The 22,202-nt window shown below is 49.3% G+C and overlaps 2 protein-coding genes across 2 annotated transcripts; both read right to left on the reverse strand.

The window, feature by feature from the left end:
• Positions 1–2,006: 2,006 nt before the first annotated feature.
• On the reverse strand, positions 2,007–7,176 carry LOC104158690 (zinc finger protein RFP-like). The gene is made up of 7 exons (XM_009696408.1): positions 6,757–7,176; positions 5,571–5,663; positions 4,546–4,776; positions 4,211–4,233; positions 3,760–3,875; positions 3,105–3,134; positions 2,007–2,602 (listed from the first exon to the last, which is right to left on the reverse strand). The coding sequence occupies exons 1-7, from the start codon at positions 7,174–7,176 to the stop codon at positions 2,007–2,009; spliced, it is 1,509 nt and encodes a 502-aa protein (XP_009694710.1).
• A 5,521-nt stretch (positions 7,177–12,697) lies between these two features.
• On the reverse strand, positions 12,698–19,063 carry LOC104158692 (E3 ubiquitin-protein ligase TRIM39-like). The gene is made up of 6 exons (XM_009696410.1): positions 18,647–19,063; positions 16,941–17,036; positions 15,414–15,644; positions 14,733–14,755; positions 14,222–14,337; positions 12,698–13,209 (listed from the first exon to the last, which is right to left on the reverse strand). The coding sequence occupies exons 1-6, from the start codon at positions 19,061–19,063 to the stop codon at positions 12,698–12,700; spliced, it is 1,395 nt and encodes a 464-aa protein (XP_009694712.1).
• Between the last annotated feature and the right edge of the window lie 3,139 nt (positions 19,064–22,202).

Below are 22,202 nucleotides of genomic sequence, written 5' to 3' on the forward strand. Positions count from 1 at the left end.
CTCCGCACCGTCGGCAGAGCCTAGGGCACAGCTCCTTTCATCTCAAGATTGGGTGCTTACGGTTGGGCAAATGAGTCGCGCCCTAAAAAACGTCTACAGAACCTGGAAAACCAGCTGAGGTGGAGATATCTGCATCGCATATTTCTAGAGTGAAGGGACACGGTGGAAGAGAGCTGGATGGAGATCAGAGATGCGGAGGGACTCTGTGGCCCTTAAGGAGCCAGAAAAACATCGATTTCTACCTCCAATGAAAGCACAGAGTTTTTCTGGGACCTGACTTTTTTGCCTTGTGTTTCTCAGCAGGTGCCTCTGAGAGGAGCGCGGTGGGACCACGGTGGTTCGGGGACCTCCAGCAACCCATAAATTTGTCCTTGCAGAACAGCTAAAGAGCTTTTCCCCTGATTCACCCAGATTCTCTTTCTTGGTCCTTCCTGCGCTGACAGCCTGCCTATTTGTGTTCCCCTCTGCCTCTCCCAGCTGGGCTTGGATCCGTGTCTGGACATAGACCCAACACACAGGATCATACTCCTCCCTGGCAGAGAGGTGGCAAAGGGGAAGAGGATGAGATCAGAGAAAAAATAAAAAACACTCCAGACTTTTGTTTGCTCAAAAGTCTCTTCCAGTAGCCCTGATTGCCCCTTTTTTTAATAAATCCTCGTGCTTCAGCTCCCGCAGTGTAGGATCGACATCTGCTTTCTGCAAAGCCAACCTGAAATGATTGGCTTTGCCGAAAGCAGATGTCGATCCTACAGCAGGATCGCCCGTGTTTTCCAACCGATGGGACCAAGTGACAGCGATGGACCAGACTGAGGAGCGTGGACGGAGGGGAGATGTCACGGCGTGACAAAAAGCACCGAAATACCGGCCGTAAGTTTGCCCTGGGTGGGACCCGTGGGGATGGTGAGATGGGGCTTCGTCACGGGGTGCCCACTCATTTCTCATCTGTTATTCTGAGCCCAACATTGCCTCTTCCCTCCCACTCTCATTTCTGGTTCCTCTTCTTGGTTCTATAATCAATAACGCATATTTATTTCAGTGATGCCTCTTCCTCTTTTGGGTTTTCTCGCAAGAAAACCAGCAGGTTTTGAGGGAATTGATATAGATGAGTCGGGCAAAAATGCCAGAACTTGTATTTCACCTATCCACTCCAGCTTTTACAGCTGAGGAATAGCCAACCGGCACAGACACGGGAGCCTCCTGTACAAGTTATCCCACCTTGTCCCTCCTAAAAAGCCACCAGGGAGAAACATGCTTTTCGTGGGAGTTATCCAGGAAGCTGGACTTGTATAATGGTGTGGAAAATTGCATTCCAGGTGGATTTGTTTCCCTTCACTGCCTGCAAAGGGGACTTGAACGACTGGAGGTCCACCACGAGAAGGTGGAAAGGTAAGCAAGGTGTCCCCATCCCGCACAGCTTTTCTTAATCTTGCTGAGCCAAAGGCTAAGAAATCCAGAATAGTACCTCCATAGCAAGGCAGAAAGTGGAGAGTGCAAACGGAAATGTTTTTTTATTTAAAATAAATATCAGAAATGTAGACAGAGATAGAGACCTGCTCCCCAAACCAAGCCACTTTGTAGTGAAAGGCCACCTCCCTTGGCAGAACAGACTCTGGATCTGCCTTGCGATTGATGTCGGAAAGAAAACACTTTGGAAAAAGATATAAACAGCAGGATTCTGTCCATTAAAGGCAAAATAAGTTTAAAAAAGACCACACGTTTGAAAGTCCCGAGTGCTCTGCATCCTTGATCAACCCCTCAACGTTCCCTTCCTTCTGATGTGCCAACTCCATCACCTCGTACTGACTGATCCTTCCTCTTCACTGCTGTCTGCTGGTGTCACCATCTCCTCCTCCTCCTCACACAAGTGCCATCCGAAAGATCCCGAAGGAGAGGGATACGGGAGAGGAGCGGTAAATTCCTTTGGCATGAAGCTTTGAGCAACCACAGCAAACGGCTGGCATCATGCCAGAGATGTCCCTTTCATTAGGGTCTGATTGACAAACATCTCAAGGACAGATCCGGAGGGGAAACTTGAACCCTACCCATTCCAGAGGGGCCATCAGCTGCCCGGTCATGGACTGCTCCTCTGAGGGTGGGGTTTGGGTGATTTCTTGCAAACGAGCCCCCATCCCCATCTTAAACCAGGGGAGGACCCTCTCCCCATTGAACGAGGCCCTGGTATAAACCAAGATGGGAACTTCATCATCTGAACTAAAAAATGCCACCCGCCCCGCTTCGTAGTCCAAGGAGACCCGTATCCTCCTGGGAAGTGGGTTCAGGCGCAGGTTGGCACGGGGGGAGGTGAGGGAATGATAAGCCTCCAATGCCCAGACCCCCTCCTTGGGGGTGATGTTCATCGGTCCCTTCCTCTTGATGGATGCTCGGGCCACTCCCAGAGCCCAGACACCCCCCTGTCCCACCTCCACCTCCCAGAAATGCCTCCCTGAGGTGAAGCCCTCGCAACCCAGCACGCAGGGTTCAAAATCAAATCTCTCCGGGTTCTCCGGGAGGTCTTGCTGCATCAGCTGGCCCCTGGCTTGTTTTCGGTCCTCGGAGAGATGAAGATTGGGGTGAGCCGTGGCCGGGTCCAGGGTCACTTTGGCTGCAGGATGAGGGAAAACCAGAGTACTGGAGGCAGGGCTTGCCCCCAGGAGAGGCTGGAGATGTTCCTTTTCCTCCCAGCACCTAGGATCAGCCCCACTCTCCTGCTGCTCCCACCTCTGGATGCTTCATGGAGGGGAATGGGGAGGTCTGGGGCTTGCTCTGGCCTTGGAGTCCCCCAGTAGAGATGCCCATGGGCAGAAAAAGGGGGAGAGGACAAAGCATGGAGCAAAGGCACGAGGCGGGGAGGGTGGGAAATTCATGGGGAGGGAGGGGGAAGCATAAATGCTCTTCCTGGGTGTTCCCTTTTCTTTGGGTCCCAGAGCGGTGTTTGGCTCTCTTAGGATCGTATCTCAACCCCCTGGATACACCAGGAGCATCAATGTCAGGATGCTGCCACCTTTCCCTTCGTCTCCCTGGGGGAATTGCATTGGGTTTTTTCCATGGGAATCTCCTCCGCAAGCCAAAACCCCATTTTCTCCCACCCACTACCATCGACTTACCTGGCTCTTGCAATTTAAACATCAGGCTGTCTAAAGAGGAGAGAGATTTCACAGTATCAGGTTTACGTGTCAGACAAACCGGCTGCAGCTCAGCTTTATCGTGCAGGCTGGGGAGGCGAGAAGTCTAACGGGAGACTTGGGAGGGGAAATATCGAGGGTGTGAGGGCTTGGTTGGGTGCAAAGCTCTGGGTTGAGTTGCTCTGGTGCAGATATTGATGCAGCGATAGGTATCCGACTCTCCCAAATCCCAGGGGAGGTGAACCTCCTGGTCAAGCTAAACTCATCTCCGAGAGACATCGCATTTCTCTCCCTGTTGTAGCATCCTCTCCCCTGGCTTTGTGCCCACCTGAACTTTAATTTTCCCCACCAGCTTGGAAGTGATGGGAACAACCACACCAGCAGCTCTGTTTGAATTTGGTTTTTGCCTGAGACATGGGAGAGGAAACTCCTTTGCTGAGCTTGTTTTTCTCTTCTCTCCACTTCCCAACAAGTTTCGCCCCGGGAGAAACTGTCAGTGTCCTTCTCTGGTTTAAAGTTTCCGCTGAATTTATTTACCATAGTTACTAGATGGGTTTTGCAGCAGCAGCCAGCACAGCAAGAACCCGTTTTTTCCCAAATATCGGGCACCGTGCCCTGGCCTGACCCTGCCCCGTACCTTGGCATTTCCTCAGAGTGCCTCTCACGAGGACGTTTCTCTGAACAAACTCCTCGAGTCTTCTTTCCAGGTCAGAGGAAATCTCCACCGGAGGGTTGAACTTCATCATCTTACAACTGCAAAGAGAGCGAAAGAGGGCAAAACCAACCCATGTGTGATATATTTGATTGCTCACTTTTTTCTCATTAAATAATCTAGGAGATGCAGTCAGCTGAGGATACTTATCCAGGAGCAAATAAAATCCCCCTTTCCCCTGCCCTGTTTCTTTTGCAGTTTATTTTCCCCAGGCAGTCGCCGAACGGACATTTCTGAACACAAAGCACCATTGTGGGAGGTTGAGTTATCGACCGCATCCGCCCACTTTGAAACCCCAACCTCAGGAGTCACCCATGTGGCATCCAGACCTCTCCAAGCATCAGTGTGTGGGTAAAGGGAGAAGGAGCCACCTTACCTATTCAAGAGCCTTCCGATGCCCTAAAAGTGGGAAGAGAGAGGAGAAAGAGTTGGGGAAGAGGAACAACAAGTGTTGTCTCTCCTAACTAAAAATTTTATATTTTTATGGCAACACAGTCGCAAAGAAGGACCCTGCCCATGCCATGATCCCGGCTGCAGCAACGCTAGAATCGTCGTAGAATGCTTTGGGTTGGAAAGGACCTTTAAGGGTCATCTAGTCCGACCCCCAAGAAGACAGCAGGGAGTTCCCATGGGGCTGCATTTGGGGTCCCAGATCTCAGGCTTTGCTCTATCCCTCCTTTCCCCACCAACCCTGATGCTTTGGGCTCTAACCTGCAGGAATTGGCTTGCCGGCTGCTGGAATTTCCCCTCCATCTCCCAAATCAAGGTGTCGAGGTGGGACATCTCCTCTGAAACCTTCATCACTGCTTCTTCCTGGACCCTGGTGATGGCCCGGTCCAGGTCTGCCAGCTGGGTCAGGAGGAGGCGCTCTTGGTCCTTCAAAAATTGGTGCAATTGCTCAAATTCACACACTATCTTCTTCCCTTCATTTTTGGTTTTCTCCTGCCAGGATCAGAGAGGAGGGCAAAGGGGATGAAAGATCTCCCCACGCAGCAGAAGGCATGGTGCGACCTCGCAACAACTCTAGCACCTGAAACACTGGCAAAAACTTCACTCGTGGATTATTTTTACAACATCCTAGTGGTTTTTTAGTGTCACGTCTCGGAGGCTGACGCAGTCTGTGGGGTCGCAACGACCCCAGAGCTTTGCAGAAGGAATCACAGCAGCCTCAAGCAAAGCTCCGCAAGATGGAGCGGAGATGATGAGGGCTACAGAAAAATCTCACCATGCCCAAGAAAAACAGATTAATGCTTCAAGGACGTCAGTTTGGTCTCAGGATACCAAGACCTCAGCGATACGCAGCCAATACAAGAGCGAATTTAACAGCAACCCATTTTTATGGGGATTTAGGTGGTGGCAGGGACTGTTCAGGAGGCTTAGTCTGGAAGCAAAATCAGAAGATGCAAGCTCCGCTGGGCTCTATAAAAGGGAGATTATCGAGTTTAGGGGAGGGGAAAAAAAAAACCAAACAAACAACCTTCCAGGCCATCTCTCTAGACCAGGCTGGGGGCTGTCTGCCCCCCAAGCTCCCTTGGGGAGGACCTGCAACGTTATCTCCCCGCTGCAGGCTCCAGCCGATGCGAAACCCCAGCAGATAAACACAGGGATGGCCAGAGCCCAGAGCAAACGGCACAACGCTCTGCAAACCAAAGATGCAAGATCTGGCCCCAAAATACACCAGCAATGCTGGTGGAGAGACCCACGCTCCCCCCGGGTTCCTGCTGGAGGGCACCTACAAGGTACGGGCTCTTCCTCACTCCCGTTTTTCTGCTTTCCAGGTATTTTTCTCTCTCCTCCTTCAAAGCCTGTAGGCAGGCTTCGATTTCCTCCTGAGAAAAAAAGAAAATATGTTCATGGAGGAACTGAGGAAAATCCCTTTTTCCACTAAAATTATTTCTGTGCTCGTCTTAGACGGGAGAGGCTTTGCCTAAAGACTGGTTCCTCTGCAAGGACCAAAGCTGGAGGAAGGCCCCCAAGCTCTGAAGATCTGTGCAAAGAAAATGCAACCTCCAAACATCAACTTTGCCGCAAGCACAGGGAAAAATTCTGCAGAAGAGCAAAAACACCGACAGTAATCAATAGCCGACGTCCAGGAAAGCGTGTAAGCGCAAGATAAGCGCATGGTGAGATTTCCCTCAAAAACACTCGCAGCCTCCAGAAGTTGGTGGCTCTGGGATAAATATCTCTGTATTTAATAACCCCCAGCGGATTTATTTAGTATGCATTTGTAATAAGTGCTTTTTGAACCCAAAGAAACCTTCAGCGTCAGCAGCATCTCGCAGCAAGGAGTTCCTCCTGTTAATGCCACACGATGTGGCACTGTTTGCACGGCTCTGCCAAGTGCTCGACTTTTTGGGTGAAAAAAAGGTGACGGGAACAGGTTTGGATCAGAAAAAAAAAAATGGGAAAGGAGCAGAGAAGGGGAAGAGTCAGGAAAAAGTTGCTTCTTTGTATTTGAAACTAAAGAAACAGTGAATAGGAGAACAAACATGCAAAATTGTCCTCAATAACTGATGTAACCATGTTAAAAAAAAAAAAAGGAATTATTGGGCTTTTTTACATGTTTTGAATATTTATCACTCTCAGTGTTTCAGTACAGTTGAGTCAATAGCAGAGGGCAAAGAGGAGAAAGTCTAACAAGGTAAATTTTTATCTTTTGTTATTTCTCCCAGGCTGTTGGCAAAGATGAATAAATTAAAGAGGGGGTAAAAAACCTCCTGATAGGAACATTGCAAAAAACCAAATGCCCGTGCAATAAAATGCAAACAGGAAGCACGTGGGTTTAGTGACACCCAAAGATCCCCGTTTGCGGCTGCACCACGGAGGTGCACGGGGAGCGAATGCACCCGAACGGCCGCGCTTTACCCCCAGAAAGGGATTTTCCATGAGATGGGGAGGTGCAAGCACGTCCTCAGACTTTACCTTATATTCCTGGGCAGCTTCTTCGACGGGGATGATGGCATGGGAGCGGTGAGCCTGGGACCGGTCGCACACCACGCAGATGGGCTGCTGGTCCTCCTTGCAGAAGAGTTTCAAAGCTTCTTGGTGCTGCCGGCACAAATTTTCCCATTCTGCTGCTCGTCCTCCTCCCCGCAGGCTCAGCCGCCTGGTAATTTCGGCGATATTTGCCAACTCCCTACTGGGACGGAAACTTTTCTGCGAAGCTGTCTGCCGGCACTGCGGGCAGGAGAAATGTGTCTCCAACCCTTCCCAGCAACGAGTGATGCACGGCCGGCAGAAATTGTGGCCGCAGTGGATGGAAACGGGGTCTTGGAAATACCCCAAGCAGATGGAGCAGGAGGCTTCACTGTGCAGGCTTTCCACCGGGCCCCGCGTAGCCATGGCTCTTCCCAACCTACCCTCCAGGATAGGATCAAAGGAGCTTTGCTTTGCAGGAAGAAAAGGAGGACGTTCCTTCTAGTTCAGCCGTTTTCTCATTGTAAATGGGGGGAAGTCAACTCCCAGCCCTAATGCCACGAAACGGCAGGAGGGAGAAGAGGGCAAGAGCATGCGATGCTTCCTCTTCGCCTCCCACCGGTTTCGGTTCAGTTGACTTTCTGAGCCAGATGTGAGTCAGCAGATAGGAGGGTGAAGGAGGGCAGGGCTGCTCTTCGGCAGGACCAGGACAGGCTGGAGAAGCGGTTTGGGAGAAATCTCGTGAAACTTGGGGCGAAATATCCTGCTGCACCGAGACCAACCGTGGTACAAGACCTCAAGGTCTTGGGAGTGAGAAGTTGTCCATTGGTCAGCGTCAGGAGCGTGCACCGAAGTTATCAACCCCATACGGGGCTGCTTTAGCAAGAGTGGAAAGGGGAGGGGTTGCTCCCCTCCATCAGCACGTGTGAGGCCATATCTGCGTACGGGGATCGGTTTGGGCTTTCCCAGTATAAGACAGATGGGGTCAGGCCACCAAACTAAAGCCCAGGATGGATGGGGAAAGACCGGGATTTTCCAGCCTGGAATCAAATCTCTCCATGCCTCTCATTACATGCTTTTAATTGTTTAATTACCCATTTAGGCTGCTTAAACTGAGGTCCTTCACTCATAGGCATCCTTGCCCTGCTTTCGTCTGCTCTCCTAGGCAACTGCTTTCGGGGACAGGACAAGGACTTGATGGACCTTCATCCAAACCCCTGACTCTTGTATATTCTCAAGGAAAAAGTCCAACCTCTTGCTCTACTAAAGCCCAGTGCATCAGGGTTCGTGTCAAGCCAACACCAAAAGGAGCCATCCCGTTTCTACGTGTTCATTCCCAATTTTGACTTCCCCTTTACACATTGAGTCAGGATCCGATCAAGCTGCAAATGACTCCAACTTCTGGATTGCTATGGATTTTTCACCACCTTGATTTCCACAGACTTGCTGTTTTTGACGGTGCAGAAAACTTGGGTTTATCATCTCCCTGAGTAGCGGGTTTTAGAGAGGAGGGAGGATGATTTTTTCTTCCTCCAGTTATTTTAAGCAACTCCCAAAGAAAACCCGCAGAAAAACAAAACACACCGGGCAGAAACTACTTAGAGTTGCAGGTTTGCTTTTAATTCCTCATCAGTGCAAGTTTGCAGGCATCCAGGAACAGACATTTAGCGATTAAAAGATCAAAATATATTTTAAGGCATGGAAATGGCCCCATGTTCCACTAAAGGAAAAGAACCTGAACACTGCTATCCTTTCATTTCCCTTTCATTTGAGGTCTAGGCTGGAGGGAAGAGGTTGTCCTTGATGGCACAGCAGGTACCAGCTCCAGCAGTAATATCCAAATTTCGCATTAAACATGTAAACGATCGTCGAGGTTGGGATATTCCTGGGGAATCCCCCTTCCCTTGATTCCTTTTCTTGGTTGTCCCTGGCGTACGCTCTCTTTGGTCACACAATTCCCCTCTATCCAGTGGCTCCATCTCCAGCTATGACAGCACCCGGGATGGAGAGATGGGTCTAAGGCAGTCCACTTCCTCCAGGCAAGGACAGAAATTTCTGGAGGACATGCTCATTGACCGTGAACTTCTGAAGGTGAGACCCCAGGCTTCCCAAAATTGCTGTGAGGGCACTAGTTGAAGCAGGACAAAAGCATCGAGAGTCAATGGTGGGTCATGCATCAGTGAGTTCCACCAAAAAGATGCATTTGAGGAAGATGCAAACCCACTCTCCCTTCCCTTTGAGCATCACACACCCGTGGGAGAGAGGAAGAGGAGATGCTCTTCCCCCCATCCTCTGCCAAGGAAAACTGATGGGCATCTACAGCGTAGTCCTGGACTCTGTCTTCTCTGTCCTCCACGGAAGACTGAAGCGCATCTTGCTCTGATTTCAGAAGCTGCAGTTGGGTCTGAATTCGTTAGTGAGAGGAAAGAAAGAAGTCCCTCGTTTAATGGCATCGTTGTCTGTCATCAGAGGTAGGGTCTTTGCTATTGCAACACCAATGGCGCTTCGCCGTCCACAGCTGGCTCAAAACTCATGTTGGGTCTTTCCAGCTTCTCTTTTGCAGGAGAAAACAGATTTCAGGTTGGCCTGAGCTGCCTGCAAAGGCGTCCTTGCTGGAAAGTACCTTGTGAGGGGTCGAGCCAGGAGAAAACAAAACCAAAAAGCTTAGTGCAAAATTAGAGGAGGCTCATTTCAGATGGCAAGCAGGCCAGCTGAAGAGCTTCCACGTCTAACACCAACTGGTCCACAGCAGCAGGAGACAGATGGGTCCGGCACCCGCATCTGCTGCTGATGCAAGAAAGTTTCGATCTCTGAAGGATGGCATTTTGCTGTGAGCAGGGCCATTTGGCTGGGAGAAACACCACCTTCATCGGAAAAGTGGTTTGTCTGGGTTTTATTCCTTAGCTTAGGCTTAGGTCAGAATGAAAAAACAAAAAAAAAAAAACAAAACAAAACAAAAAAACAGAAAACAGACAAACAAGGCGCTGAGGGTAAAGATCAGGGAGGGTGAAGTCCATTTCTATGGAAATTCAGTCATGGTCGCAATCTCATGGATTTCGGCATAACTTGCCACGGTCAGCGGAAACAACGGGGAACTCTTGACTGCTCTTGAAGTAAGTGTTGGGAAAGTTTTTGACACCCGTGACTGTTTCAAGGCTATTCACCTCCCCCTTCTTTTTTTTCTTCTTTAAACCAAGGTCAAGGAGATTTCAGGGAGCTGTGGGGAAGGAGAAGGGCTGAGGATCTCTTTTGTTTTTTTCTGACTGATCTTCAGCATAGCTGATCTTGATAAGGGACCCACATCCTGGAGGAAAGAGACGTTTATGGCTGCTGGGTAAACAAACCCTCACGAGGCTCAGTAAATCCCTGGCACTGCAAATTGTGAGGTTAAGAGGTGACATGGGGATTGTGGTGGTGAGAAATCATACGTATCTCTTTCTTAGTCTTCCCTCAGCCTCTGCTCATGGCTGAACCCTGGGCGAGATGAACCCTTGGTCCCCAAGAGCGTGGTGCTCCTACGTCCACCTCCTCAGGGCAGGTAATGCCACCTCAATAGTTGATATCAAGAGACAAGGGCAGGTGAGTCCACGGATGGTTTATCCCACATCCCAAAGGCTATAGAGGTATCTGCCACCCATCAAGAGCAGCAGTACCGGGAACTTCTGGCCCTTTGTGTGTCAGCGTACCCAAAAACCCATCACCTCGTACATCTGGGAATGACAGAATGGTTACGGTGCACTTTGGACCTTCCACACACCATGCAGATAAGCCTTTCCTCATCTTCGCAGAAGAGTTTCATGGCTTCCTGGTGCTCCTTGTACAAGTTCTCCCTGTCTTCCACCTCTAACCGGTCGTAGGCTACTTGGCCACTTTGATGCCGCTGGCCACCTCCCTGTTGGGTTGGAGGCTCTGCTGGGGCACCATGTCCCTGCACTGGGGAGGCAGTCAATGGTCAGTCCTTCCTAATCCCGAGTGATGCACGGACCAAAAAATCTGTGCCCACAGTGGATGGACACAGGATCCTGGAAAAATTCCAGGCGGATGGAACACGAGGCTTCATCCTGGAGGCTTTCCACAGACCTCCTGGGCGCCGTGGAGAGCAACCAAGTTTGTTTCACTTCCGAATGATCAAGAAGGAGAGATATATCTCTTCCTGATTCTAAGGCATTGGTTGAACGGAGATCCAGCCCCTTCCTAGCAGGGCTTTAGGCAATATATTTACTTGTGTTGCTTTGCCCGTGCTGGGAAGTAGCAGTTAGACAGCTGGGGAGGAAGAGAATCCGAAGTGCCTGTCCCATTTTTACCCTTTCCCAAAGGCACCGGGATTTTTTCAATTTCCAAAGCCTGTCCTTTGAATCGGTGGAGACCTCTGGATTTGGTGACTCGACAGCAGCTAGAACAGGAGTTTCACACCCTGCTAGCACCTGAAAGAGGTTGTAGTGCGGCTGGGGTGGGAGACAACCACTACCTCAAAATGCTTCTGAGATATCAGGACTGACGGGACCTGGCCAAGTCTTGGGAAGGACCTCAGCACCCTTCAGAACATCATCTATAGAGCTGTTTGGGAGGGCTCTAACATCTTTTGGGTGACCTTAAGGGTTCAAATGTACAATTCACTGCAGGATAGGGTCTTCTCAGCCGTCAGAAGAAATTTTTGCTACTCCTGATCCCTGGAACATCAGCTCTGCCCTTGGGGTAAGGTAGGACATCAGACTAACACCCTGCAGAGACTGCTATGGATCAAAGATGCTCACATGTCCCTGGAGACTGCTGGTGCCCGTAAGACCTTGCACCGTCCCAGCAGGCTTCTCCGATCTACAGCGACACAGCTGAGAGCCTGGACTGATCCTTTTCCTGCTCTTTAAATGCCTTTTTACTTTCAAAAATTTATTGTCGCTTCTTTCCAGCATCTTTCCTTTCCCTTTCAACTGGTTCCCAGCCATGGACTTTGAACCAGTTTCCACTCCAGGTGGTTTTCAGGCACATAAGCGGGAAGAGTCATCGCTATTCCCCCCCCGTCACAGCTGCAATGAACCAGGAAAGGTTTTGTTAACTGCTTGACCTTGAGCTTTACAAGAAACAGGTCAAGAGAGAGCAGGAAAGCGAACAGGGTTTGCCTTGCTGGTGGTGGCACAGCACCATTTTCCCCGTTTCTCTACCAAGAAAGAGAAAACAGCCTGTGAAATATAGAAAGACACTTTAATATAGTCATTTTGCATATGTAAAAATTTATATAAAACTGCTTACCAAGCTTCCTGACCCAAATGTATATATATATATAAATTGCAGAAAGGAAGAGTTCAAGCTCTTTCTGTTCATCTTTACCCCTCCAGCCTCTGATTTCTCCCACCCCACAGCTCTGAGAAAGGCGGTTGAAATCCCCAGGGTTCAACACCAAAGCCTTAAAACATGGATGTTCTTGCCAACGCTGTGAGGTTTTGAGCTCATAAGAGGTCTTGGTGGGAAAGCAGCAATTACACTTGATTCCGTGGTACCCTCTTCTCCTTCCTAGTAGCCAGACCAGGAACTGGCGCCAGCTTCTTCAGCCCCACAGGAACGTCATTGTTGAAAACAGGCGACGTTGTTGAATGTCAAGGTAAGGAAAAATTGGAAAGGATGGGAAAAGAATAGAAGGGATTAAAGCCTTGAAATTGGTGTCCCAGGTGCTGTTGCCCAAATTACAGGCTTTTCTTGCTCGTTCCCGGGTGACATTCCCTAGCAAAATCTTGGAATGTTAAAAAATCTAGAGGTCTGCCCAAGATGATCTCTTCTCCGTCTGCTGCTCCTGAAAAATCCCATGAGAATGAGATTTAAAGCGGACACTGGAACTCATTTGCCCCATTTTATTCTTTACCCTCCAGAGAATCTTGAAATATAGTGTGGTTTTCTGGATCAAACCACAGGCTTGTCCAGAGCATGTAAGGTCCGTCTCGCTGCCCGTGCCGTCTCAGGGAACCAGCTGGATCCTGGACTCCCAAACCCAGAAGAAAGGCAGGATTTTCTCTCCATTGAAAGAAGTCGGAGGAAAAGCAAAAGCCAAGGTCTCATTATCAGCATCGAAGAAAGCCACGTGTCCCTTCTCGTAATCCAGAGAGACCCGGATAGTCCTTGGCCTCCCATTCAGAGGCTGAACTGTTTCAAAGGAGGTGAAAGCTTGAAACCTGTCCCCACAGATGCCAACAGCCCAAATCCCCTGGGAAGGGTCGAGGTTAATCCATCCCTTTCTCCACGCTGAGTCTCTGGCCACCCCGACTGCCCAAAATCCCCTGCTCCCCAGATGCACTTCCCAGTAGTGCCTCCCCATCGTGAAGCCTTCGCAACCCAAGACGGAGCAGTAGGTATCAAATCTCTGGGGATTGTTGGGCAAATTCTGGGGCGTTTCATCCCACCTCACGCTCCTCCGATCCTCGGAGAGGACGAGGTGGGGGTTTGCTGTGTCTGGATCCAGAGTCACGTTTGCTGATGGGAAGGAAAGCACGAGAAAAGAAAAACGGCACGTCAGAGGGAAGGTGATGGATCTTTCTCTTCAACTGCACCCTCCTCATTTTTCCAGGGATGAAATCTTGGCCTGACCGAAGCCGTTCTGTAAGGGCTTTCCCCACGAAATATGCCATACGGATCTATTTAAAGGCTTTAATGGTTTGTACTGGTTTTAATTCCGATTAAAGGGGAAATTCATCTTGCCAACCCACCAGGCAAGTGTGAATTCCCTGCTTTTGCTGGCTTTTTTCTCTTGGATCCCCTTTTTCACCCCATTATACCTCCAGTCTCCCGCGACTTACCCCATTGCACATCCAGCTCAACTGGGAGGCTCTCTGGAAGGAGAGAGAAGCGCCGTTAGTTGGTTTATGGGGGAGAAGGAGTCTATTAGAAATGGGTAAATACGAGGAGGTGCACTTTTTCCCCATGCAAAACAAGCAAAATCATCAGGTGAACAGGTCAGGTTCACGGATAGATGGACCTTCAAACCCAACATGAGCGGCTTTATGAGGTTATTTCTTTAATTCAGAGTTAACTGCACCAATTACTAACTGGAGATCAGAGGAGGGAATGGGACAGTTATCCAAACACGGACAACGGTTTCAAAATCGCTCATTCGGGGTTTAGCTGTGTATACACCACCACCTGTTTGCAACACGTTGACTTTTCATGCTGACTCCCTCGCGGATGGCTAGATGTTACCTACAGCCTCTTTGGTTTAAAAAGGACCGGAATCAAGAATTTGATTCCTTTCCTTTCTGTAGCTAAAGGGAGAGGCTTGCTCTAGTCCTTCACGTTACTCATGGGTTCAGATGCGTGTGTAAATAGGCCTGGGAACACAAATTACCCTCCCTTTTCCAGCCCCAGAGAGGAGGGTTATTGAGTAACTCATCGTTAGTGTTCCTTAGCTGGGGCTTTATGCTGGTAATTGGCGAGTGTCCTCTCCTTTCCACCTCCAGAAGTGCGTTTAGATTTTCCCCTTCCTTTGTACCTTTGAATTTCCTCAGGGCTTCCTTCAGAACGATGTTTTTCTGAGATAAATCCTTCAGTTTCTTTTCCACCCTGGGAAATTTCTCTGTCAGTTGCTGGAAAGTCCTTGCTTCACACCTGGAAGGAGAAGACTTTTGTATTACTTTCTTGATGAGCGAGCTACATAGAAACTCTGCTTAGAAAAGCTGCCGGGTAAGCTTATTTCTCCCCAAGCATCAGGGTTGAGTGGGTTGAGATATTGCTGAGCACATCAGTGGTCCCAATGTCCCTGTGGAGGACCGATGCTTGCTCTGGACCTCCTCAATGATGGATGTTGGCTTCCTCCAGCTGAACGGAGGAGGTGGAGGGGACGTGATCTCCTCCCAGGGCCATCTCATCCCTAGTTTCTTCCTCACCCTGAGCACTGGGGACTCGGGTAGAGAAGATAACCCCCTCCTGCTCCCCAGTTCGTGTCCGCTTTGTGGTATTGGGATGGGGACCATCGTCCCCTCCGGAAAGGGAGAGCCACGTACCTGGCCAAGGCACTCCTGGCATCCTAAAGGAGAGAGAGAAGATGGGAATTAAATTCTGAGTGATCTTCAGGCCTGTCTATATCTCCTACCTCCCTCAGCTGTTATTCCCAAGTAGGCTTTGCTTGTTTTAGATTTTCTTGTGCCAGCATAGAGCAAGATCAGGGATCTTTTGCACTCATCTGGTGGCCCATTTGGTCCCTTCAATTTGGCCCCTGGCTAGAAGAAATGCTCAAATGCAGCTAGTGGAATATGGTATCCACTTCCAGACATCGCTTCTGCTACTGTCCTGGCTGACGTGGTCTCTTGGGAAGGGAAAGTGTGGTCCCATGTTGGGCAGCCTCACCCTGGACTTAATCCAGCTTTTGCTTTGCCACGGTGGTGCAAGATGTGCATCAATCTCCCTTCCTTTGCCTGGGCTTGGGAGGGAAAAACAGTTGGTGGACGCTTCCAAGATGCTGAAATACTAATTTGGGGGACCTCCTCTTCATGGGTTGGATATGACATAGCATAGCTCATTGATGCTGATATACAATGTACAATACGGCTTTGTCCTGAAACGAGCATCTAAATAAACTACTCAAAAAGTCAAGGCAAAACAACTGGGGAGAGGGGGAAGAGAAGCCCACCTCAACGGCACGTCTAGAGTGTTGCAAACTCCATCGCCCAGCTCCTTGTTCTCACCTGCAGGGATTTATTCTCCGGTTGTGGGCTCATCCCTTCCAGCTCCCTGATGAGGTTGCCCAAGTGGGAGATCTCCGCAGAGATGTTCCTGTCGTTCTCCGTCTGGGTCTCCACTATCTTCTTCTCCACATCTTCCAGCCACATCAGGAGAAGACGTTCCTGCTCATCCTGGAACTGATGCAGCTGCTTAAACGCCAACATAATTTTCCACCTCTCGGCTCTTGTCTGCTGCTGCAAGGAACGGATGGAGAGGGATAAGAACAGAAGACTTCCAAGACCTACAAAACATGGTTAAATAAGACAGGAGCAAGGACTGGGCTTTGGCCCTGAGGCCAGCCAAAGTCCATCGCACGTGGCTCTGGGTCCCCTTTGGGTTTTACGTGATGCTCTGTGAAGTTATAAACTACACCTGGCTTTTTTTAGGGGGTTGGTTTTATTTTTCAGCTCGAGAAACACGCGGGCATTGTTGCTTCTTGGTTTTGCCCACAACCTGGAGTCGTCTGTGAGTGTTTGATGGGAGAAATCCTGCTGGGAGAGTGTCTGAGGACACCAAGGTGAGAGGAGGATTCAGATGCGGTGAGATCCCGCGGAGGCTGTTGGAAATGGTCCCTGGGCACGTGCAATTCCCCAAAATTCCCAGGTGTCGGCACTGAGGGCAGTTACTGGATGGGATGGGACCGAATCCCAGCCCGAGACCGCAGCACGAGCAACCAGCAGCACGTTCCCAGTGTTTTCCTTCCATCTCCACTTTACTTAACAGCAAAGCCATCGCCCATCTCTGCTCACCTTCACCCCGGCAGCCTGCCTGTTCTCATGAAGGTGCAGCGAAACATCTGCCACGCTTTCTGCTTCTGCTTTTGAGGAAATCACCATCTCTCACTTCCTTAGAGCTACACATCCATCGCCCCCTCCCCGACCTCTGGTAGCCCAAAGTACCTCTGGGAGGTGGTGGAAACCTCTGCCATGGTGCATTCTCCCAAGGAGATGTGTCTACATCTGGATGCTACCAGAGCCACCACCCTCACCAGGACTCTGATGTCTACGCAGGAGTAGAAAAGCCCCATCAGGGTCCAAACTGGACACAAGCACCCCACCATGGACATCATGCCTGGTGTGATTGACCCATCACTGGGTGGAAAGCACCCTGAGATGGAGAAATCCAGGAGCACCATCCCTTTGCAGCATCATCCCACCACCCCATCCTGCAAATCTCCCCAGGTGGGGACCCACGTGCCCACCTCCTCTATCCAAAACGTGGCCAAGCTAAGCTGCAAGCCCCTCCCTTCCACCATTTGGAAACCACCTCCGTCTCCACCAGTGTTTGGTGGCTGCCAATTTCCCCTCGAGAAACATCCACGTTCCATTCACGGGTGCCTCACCAAGAGGGAGCAAGTGCAAGAGAGATGGAGCAGCCAGAGGTGTTCTCCTCCTCACTACAAATTTAAGTGCCCATCCAACATCTTTTAATCCACAGAGCAGACCTGCAGAAGACCCCTCCCTGCATATAGTGGCGATGAATGCCCCTACCAGATACTTCTGGCTTCTCTTCTCCCCAGTCAGTTTTAATCCTTGGAGTCTTTCTCTTTCATCCTTGAGGCTCTTCAGTTTGCTCTGGATTTGCTCCTGGGCATGAAAAAAAAGAGAGAGATATATATAATATTAATCTGCAAGTTGTTGGGGAGAGGGATACACGCCTTCAATGTTGCTCTGGCTAATTCCTGGTGTGCTCAAGCCTGAGACCACCAGAACTTGGAAATATTTAAATATTCTTTATTCTGTTGCCCCTCTTCACCCCAGACTTTTTCTATGACGCATCTTGCGAATGTAGAGTCAAATAAAGGCGATATTTAATATTGCAGCCTCATTTACATTCCATTCTGGTCTTTGCCAGCTCCTTCTCCCAGTGTATTTGTGGCCGGTTATTTTCTGCCTTCGCCGTAATCTATTCTGCCTTGGTTGGCTCATTTTATGCCCTCGTGAGCACCAACATCCTTTTTTTTTTTAACCCTTAATCAGTTCCCCCAAATCGCTGCAACTTCCCATCACCTACAGAATCAGCGTTTCTGCCCAAATTTATCACCTTCAGCTCCTTCTGCAGCCGGAGGAATAACGAGTACAAATAATATCCCCCCAGTTTGTTTTTAGGAGGAGAAAAATTGCATTTCTAATTCAGAAATTACTGGGGGTTTTTTAACATCTACTCCTAAAAGCCCCCCCCATGACAAACGCCGATGGACGTCTGCAGCGCACGCATCCCACCCTGACCCCCTTTTATTTTTTGTCAGCTTATTCTCCCCCTCCTGCCCCTCGCTTCTTCTTTCCCCCCACATCGTTTCGTGCCCACAGCATCGACTAACGTCACCTTTCGCCCTCCCCATTCCCAGTCATTTCTTCCTCTGTGGGCAGGGGGAAATGTCACCGAGCTTCCTCCGCACAAGCACCAGCTCCTCCTCTTCCTCCTCCTCCTGACCCCATCCTCCCCCGAGGGAAGTAAAAATGCCTCCCAGCATCATCCCAGTTATCCTGAGATAATCGCTCAGAAAGAAATTCCTTCGGGGAGAGATTTACAGAGGAAAGAACAACTCATCTGCCATTTCCAACCCGATTCTCGCACCAAAATTAGCAGCAAGAGCCTGTGCACGAGGTGGGGTCCAGCTCTGCTAATTTAGGAGGGGTTTTTTATGAGTTACCGGCCTCAGCTTCCTTTGTGGTCCCCGGAGAGGGTGACAGCAAATAAATCGGTGGTTTTCCGTAAAGGGATCTGAGCTGATGAGGTCACCCTGAGAAGTTTAAACTGAAATCCCATTCGAGGTGAAAATCAGGTTTTAATCAATTCATCCTGTCCAGGGGTGGCCCTAAGAGTGGATTTTGCTGGTGGGTTGGCTCTGACCCAGCACCCTGAAATCTCTGCATGCCCTCGAGCCGAGCTGTGCCCCTCATCGTTGTATCTGGGCTTTTGCAGACCTGGGTGGCTGCATTGCATCCAGGCAGGGTTGGAGCCAAAGTGACAATGCAAAGCAACCCCGGCTGGATGATCCACCGGCTCAGCCCAAGCTGCCACATCCCAAATCTTGGGAAATCCTATGAGACATCGAGATATCCTTCCCTACATCCTCGGGGAGGTGCAGAAAACCCCTGGCTAGCAAACCTCAGCCGCTGATGGACAAAAAAAAGAAAAAGAAACAAAACAGAACAAAACCATTAGGGGAAAACACCGCACTGTGATATCTTACCTTGCACTCTTGGGCGGCTTCTTCGATGGGTGCGACGGTGTGAGCGCGGTGAGCGTGCGAGCGGTCGCACACCACGCAGATGGCCGTCCGGTCCTCCTGGCAGAAAAGTTTCAGCGGTTCCTGATGCTTCGGGCAGAGGTTGCTGACCCCGTCCCCGTACCCTGTCCGTAAGCTCAGCTTCTTGGCGATCTCCGCCAGGTTCCTCAGCTCACGGTTTGGTCTAAATTTTCTTTTCTGGGCAATTCCTCGGCATTGCGGGCAGGCGAACCTCCGGTCTGATTTTCCCGAGCATCGCGTGATGCAGTCCCGGCAGAAGCTGTGCCCGCAATTGATGGACACTGGGTCGCTGAAATAATCCAGGCAGATTGAACAAGATGCTTCTTTCTGCAAACTTTCCAGCGGGTCAGACTCGGCCATGGCTGAAGAAGAATGACACAATTAATTTTGCTTCATTGACTTTTTTTTATTTTTTTATTTTCTTTTCGGCAGCAGCTGGGAAGTTTCCTTCCCGATCAGCCTCTGCTGTCCAAACTGGGAGGTCTTGTTTGAAAAGTGCAGCCTCGTTAAAGGATGTAAAAGGAAGGAGGGGCAGAGAAAGGGGAATTTCAGGCTGTTTTTTGTGCGAAACGCAGTTTTGCAACACCCCTCTGAAACCTGAGTCACTCCAAAAGGCGTTTCAAGGTCTTGAAAAGTTTGCTGCTAAAAAGAGAAGGGAGAAAAGAAGTTCCTTGTCCTGACCCATGACCTCCGAGTCCCACATAACGAGTTGACGGCGGGGAGCATTCAGCAACAAGAACAGCTTACGGATGCCCGCGCTCTCTCCTTGCCCCTTGCCGGCACCTCAGTGCAGCCCAAACACAAATTTACAGGAAAGAAAAATAAACAACAACACACTTTTCCTCTCTTTTTTTCCCAGTGTTTTTAAGTCCAGCTGGAGGAAGAGCGATGGGGTCGATCGGTGATACCCAAGCTCCGTATTGCAGAGCTCAGCATCCTCACCACTTACTTAGGAGGTGATCCAGGACAGGATGCTCCCACGTAACCGCCGGGACCGGGAATAAACCCGGTCTAAGGGATCTCCAGGTTAAACCTTGCCCAGGCTGAATCAGCTCGGTTTATATTTTAATTTTTATCCGGGACCGATCAACCAAATCAGGTTACAGCCCTGCGACATGTTCATGCATCGTCATGTACCTCTTTCCTTCCTCTGTACGTGCCCCAACCACAGGGTCGTTCATTTAATTGCAAATGAGTAATTTAATCATCTTCGCTTTCTTCTTGGCCACCTCTGCAGCTGCAGCTCTGGCCGCGCAGGACGCCTGCAGCTCCCCAGCTGCGAGAAGTGACTCGACGGAGGAAATGAATCACGCAGCACCAAAAAAAAAAAAAAATTAAAAAAAAAATAAAAGAGAGAAGTGTTTCAGACCTCCTCGGTGAGATAAGTCAGGGCGTGCTCGGAGGGTCACAGTGGTCATTCCTTGTCCTGAGGTCAAGCACCAGGATTGGACCCATCCCGAAAAGCTTTTGGTTGAGATGCTTTTACAAAGACCCTGCACTCTCCTCCAGCAATGGGCAATTTTCCACCCTGGGGATAAAAAAAAGGCTTTTTCCAAGCCAAAAATGTTCCTGCAGCACGTTCGGGCAGGGATCTGCATTCCCTGGTGGCAAATAAACATTCGTCTTGTACCCACTCATGGGCTGTTGCCCACCCACGCCAGCGCTGATCCCAACCTTCGGCATCCTCCGCTCTGTCTCCGACCTGCAAATCCAAGGGTCCCACCACCTTCAGCCAAAGCTTTGGGGAAATATTAATTAAGACCAGGCTTAGGACAGGCTTATGCGCAGCCCAGCCCTCGGCACACCCACCCAGCCAGACGCCGGGTTTCAACGCCCGACATTGAATTATCACATTGAATTATCGGCAAATCCATGATCCCCTCATTCGCTCTACGAGAGTTTCAAAATCCTGGTCCACCCAGGTTTTTTAAAATCTCCATTTTTTTTTTCTCCTCCCCGCAAGGGAAGGAACTCCATGTGCTGCAAAGCCGTGTCAGTTATTTTTTAGGTGATGAACAGCTTCGCTTTTTTTTTTTTTTCCCCGGTACATTGCAGGAACCGAAGCCACGCTGACCTCTCTAAATTCACCGCTATCTCCCTCCTTCCCCTTTTCTTTTTTTTTTTTTTAAGACGAGCAAACTTGAGCTCTTTTCCCAGCGGCTTCCCCACCATCCTCCGCCACTGCTGACGTCGCCTCGGCCGCCTCTCTGACCCCGTGGCTCATTGCCAGTAATTCAAGATGAATTAAATCGAATTCAAGAGGATTCAAAACCCTCTAATTCAGCTGAGAAGTTGTCGATTTTTTTTTTTTTTTTTTTTTTTGTTTTTTCACCGATTTGGCTTCTTAATACAATGCCTTTGACCCCTGGTGTGGTACCTGTGGTTACGATACATGGAACAGACCGGTACCTACGGATGAGTTAACTCTGAGATCACAGCAAGCCCTTTTAATGAAGATTAAGATAAAAATAAAACGTCCTTTTCCATTTTTCACAAGCGTGGTAACAATTCGGGCTCAGTTCAAAGCTCTTTGAGGTCTTCTCCAGAATAGCAGGGGTTTATTGTCGTCTGCGTAGCTGCTACGATGCTGCGGCTCCTGTTTTCCTCGGGCGTTGACTTTGCGCATCGATCTGAGCTCTTCTGCCTTAGGACTTCTTTAAATTATGAAAAAAAAAAATATATACACCTCTAAAAATGAGAGAGGAAAATGAAGGACAAAAAAAAAAAACAAACAAGGAAATGAATGCAGAGGGGGAAAAAAGTGGTAGGGAGGGGAACTGGCACTGCGGTCCTTTCTGCTTTAAAAAGGGTCTAAGAAAGGGGCTGTGATGGGAATTGGGCTTGGAAAACGTAAATACGGGGAAATGAGGGGAAAAGGGCTGTGGTCAAAATTTGTATAAATGAAAAATGATGGAAGAAAGGCTGTGAATAACATGTATAAGGGAAAAATGGTGGAGGGAGGGCTGTGATTAAAACGTATGTAAGGGGAAAAGATGGAAAAGGGGCTGTGGTTGAAACAGGTATAGAGGAAAAAATGAGGGGAAAAGGGCTGTGATTAAAATATGTAAAGGAAAAATGGTGGAAGAAAGGCTGTGATTAAAACATATATAAGGAAAAAAATATGAAAAAGGGACTGTAATTATAATACATAAAGGAAAAATGATGGAAAAGGGGCTGTGATTAAAACATAAAGAGAGGAAAAATGAGGAGAAAAGGGCTGTGAATAAAACATGTAAAGGAAAAATGGTGGAGGAAGGGCTGTGATTAAAACGTATCTAAAGGAAAGATGATGGAAAAGGGGCTGCGATTCCCATCACCGGTTCCAGATCTTTTTTTTTTTTCCTCCCGTCTGTAAAATCCACCCTTTTTTCTTTTAATAAAAACATGAAGAGTTGGGGCTCAGCCGCTTTCACGAGTGGGTTTCAGGGAGAAGGATGCAGTTTTGTGGTCCACAAAGAAACCGAAAAAAAAAAGAGAAAGATTTATACTACCCACGAAG

This window comes from Cariama cristata, unplaced genomic scaffold, assembly GCF_000690535.1.
Source record: "Cariama cristata isolate BGI_N322 unplaced genomic scaffold, ASM69053v1 scaffold7403, whole genome shotgun sequence".
NCBI lineage: Eukaryota > Metazoa > Chordata > Aves > Cariamiformes > Cariamidae > Cariama > Cariama cristata.

Bases quoted from the DNA above. Each gene is read 5' to 3' on its own strand.
- LOC104158690 (XM_009696408.1), bottom strand. From the start codon at position 7,176: ATGGCTACGCGGGGCCCGGTGGAAAGCCTGCACAGTGAAGCCTCCTGC. The intron at 4,777-5,570 runs GTAGGTGCCCTC...TGATCCTGGCAG, and splicing joins TGAGGAAGAGCCCGTACCTT to GAGAAAACCAAAAATGAAGG. The intron at 2,603-3,104 runs GTAAGTCGATGG...CTCATCCTGCAG, and splicing joins GTTTAAATTGCAAGAGCCAG to CCAAAGTGACCCTGGACCCG.
- LOC104158692 (XM_009696410.1), bottom strand. From the start codon at position 19,063: ATGGCCGAGTCTGACCCGCTGGAAAGTTTGCAGAAAGAAGCATCTTGT. The intron at 17,037-18,646 runs GTAAGATATCAC...TTTCATGCCCAG, and splicing joins AAGCCGCCCAAGAGTGCAAG to GAGCAAATCCAGAGCAAACT. The intron at 14,338-14,732 runs GTACGTGGCTCT...TTCTCCTTCCAG, and splicing joins GCCAGGAGTGCCTTGGCCAG to GTGTGAAGCAAGGACTTTCC.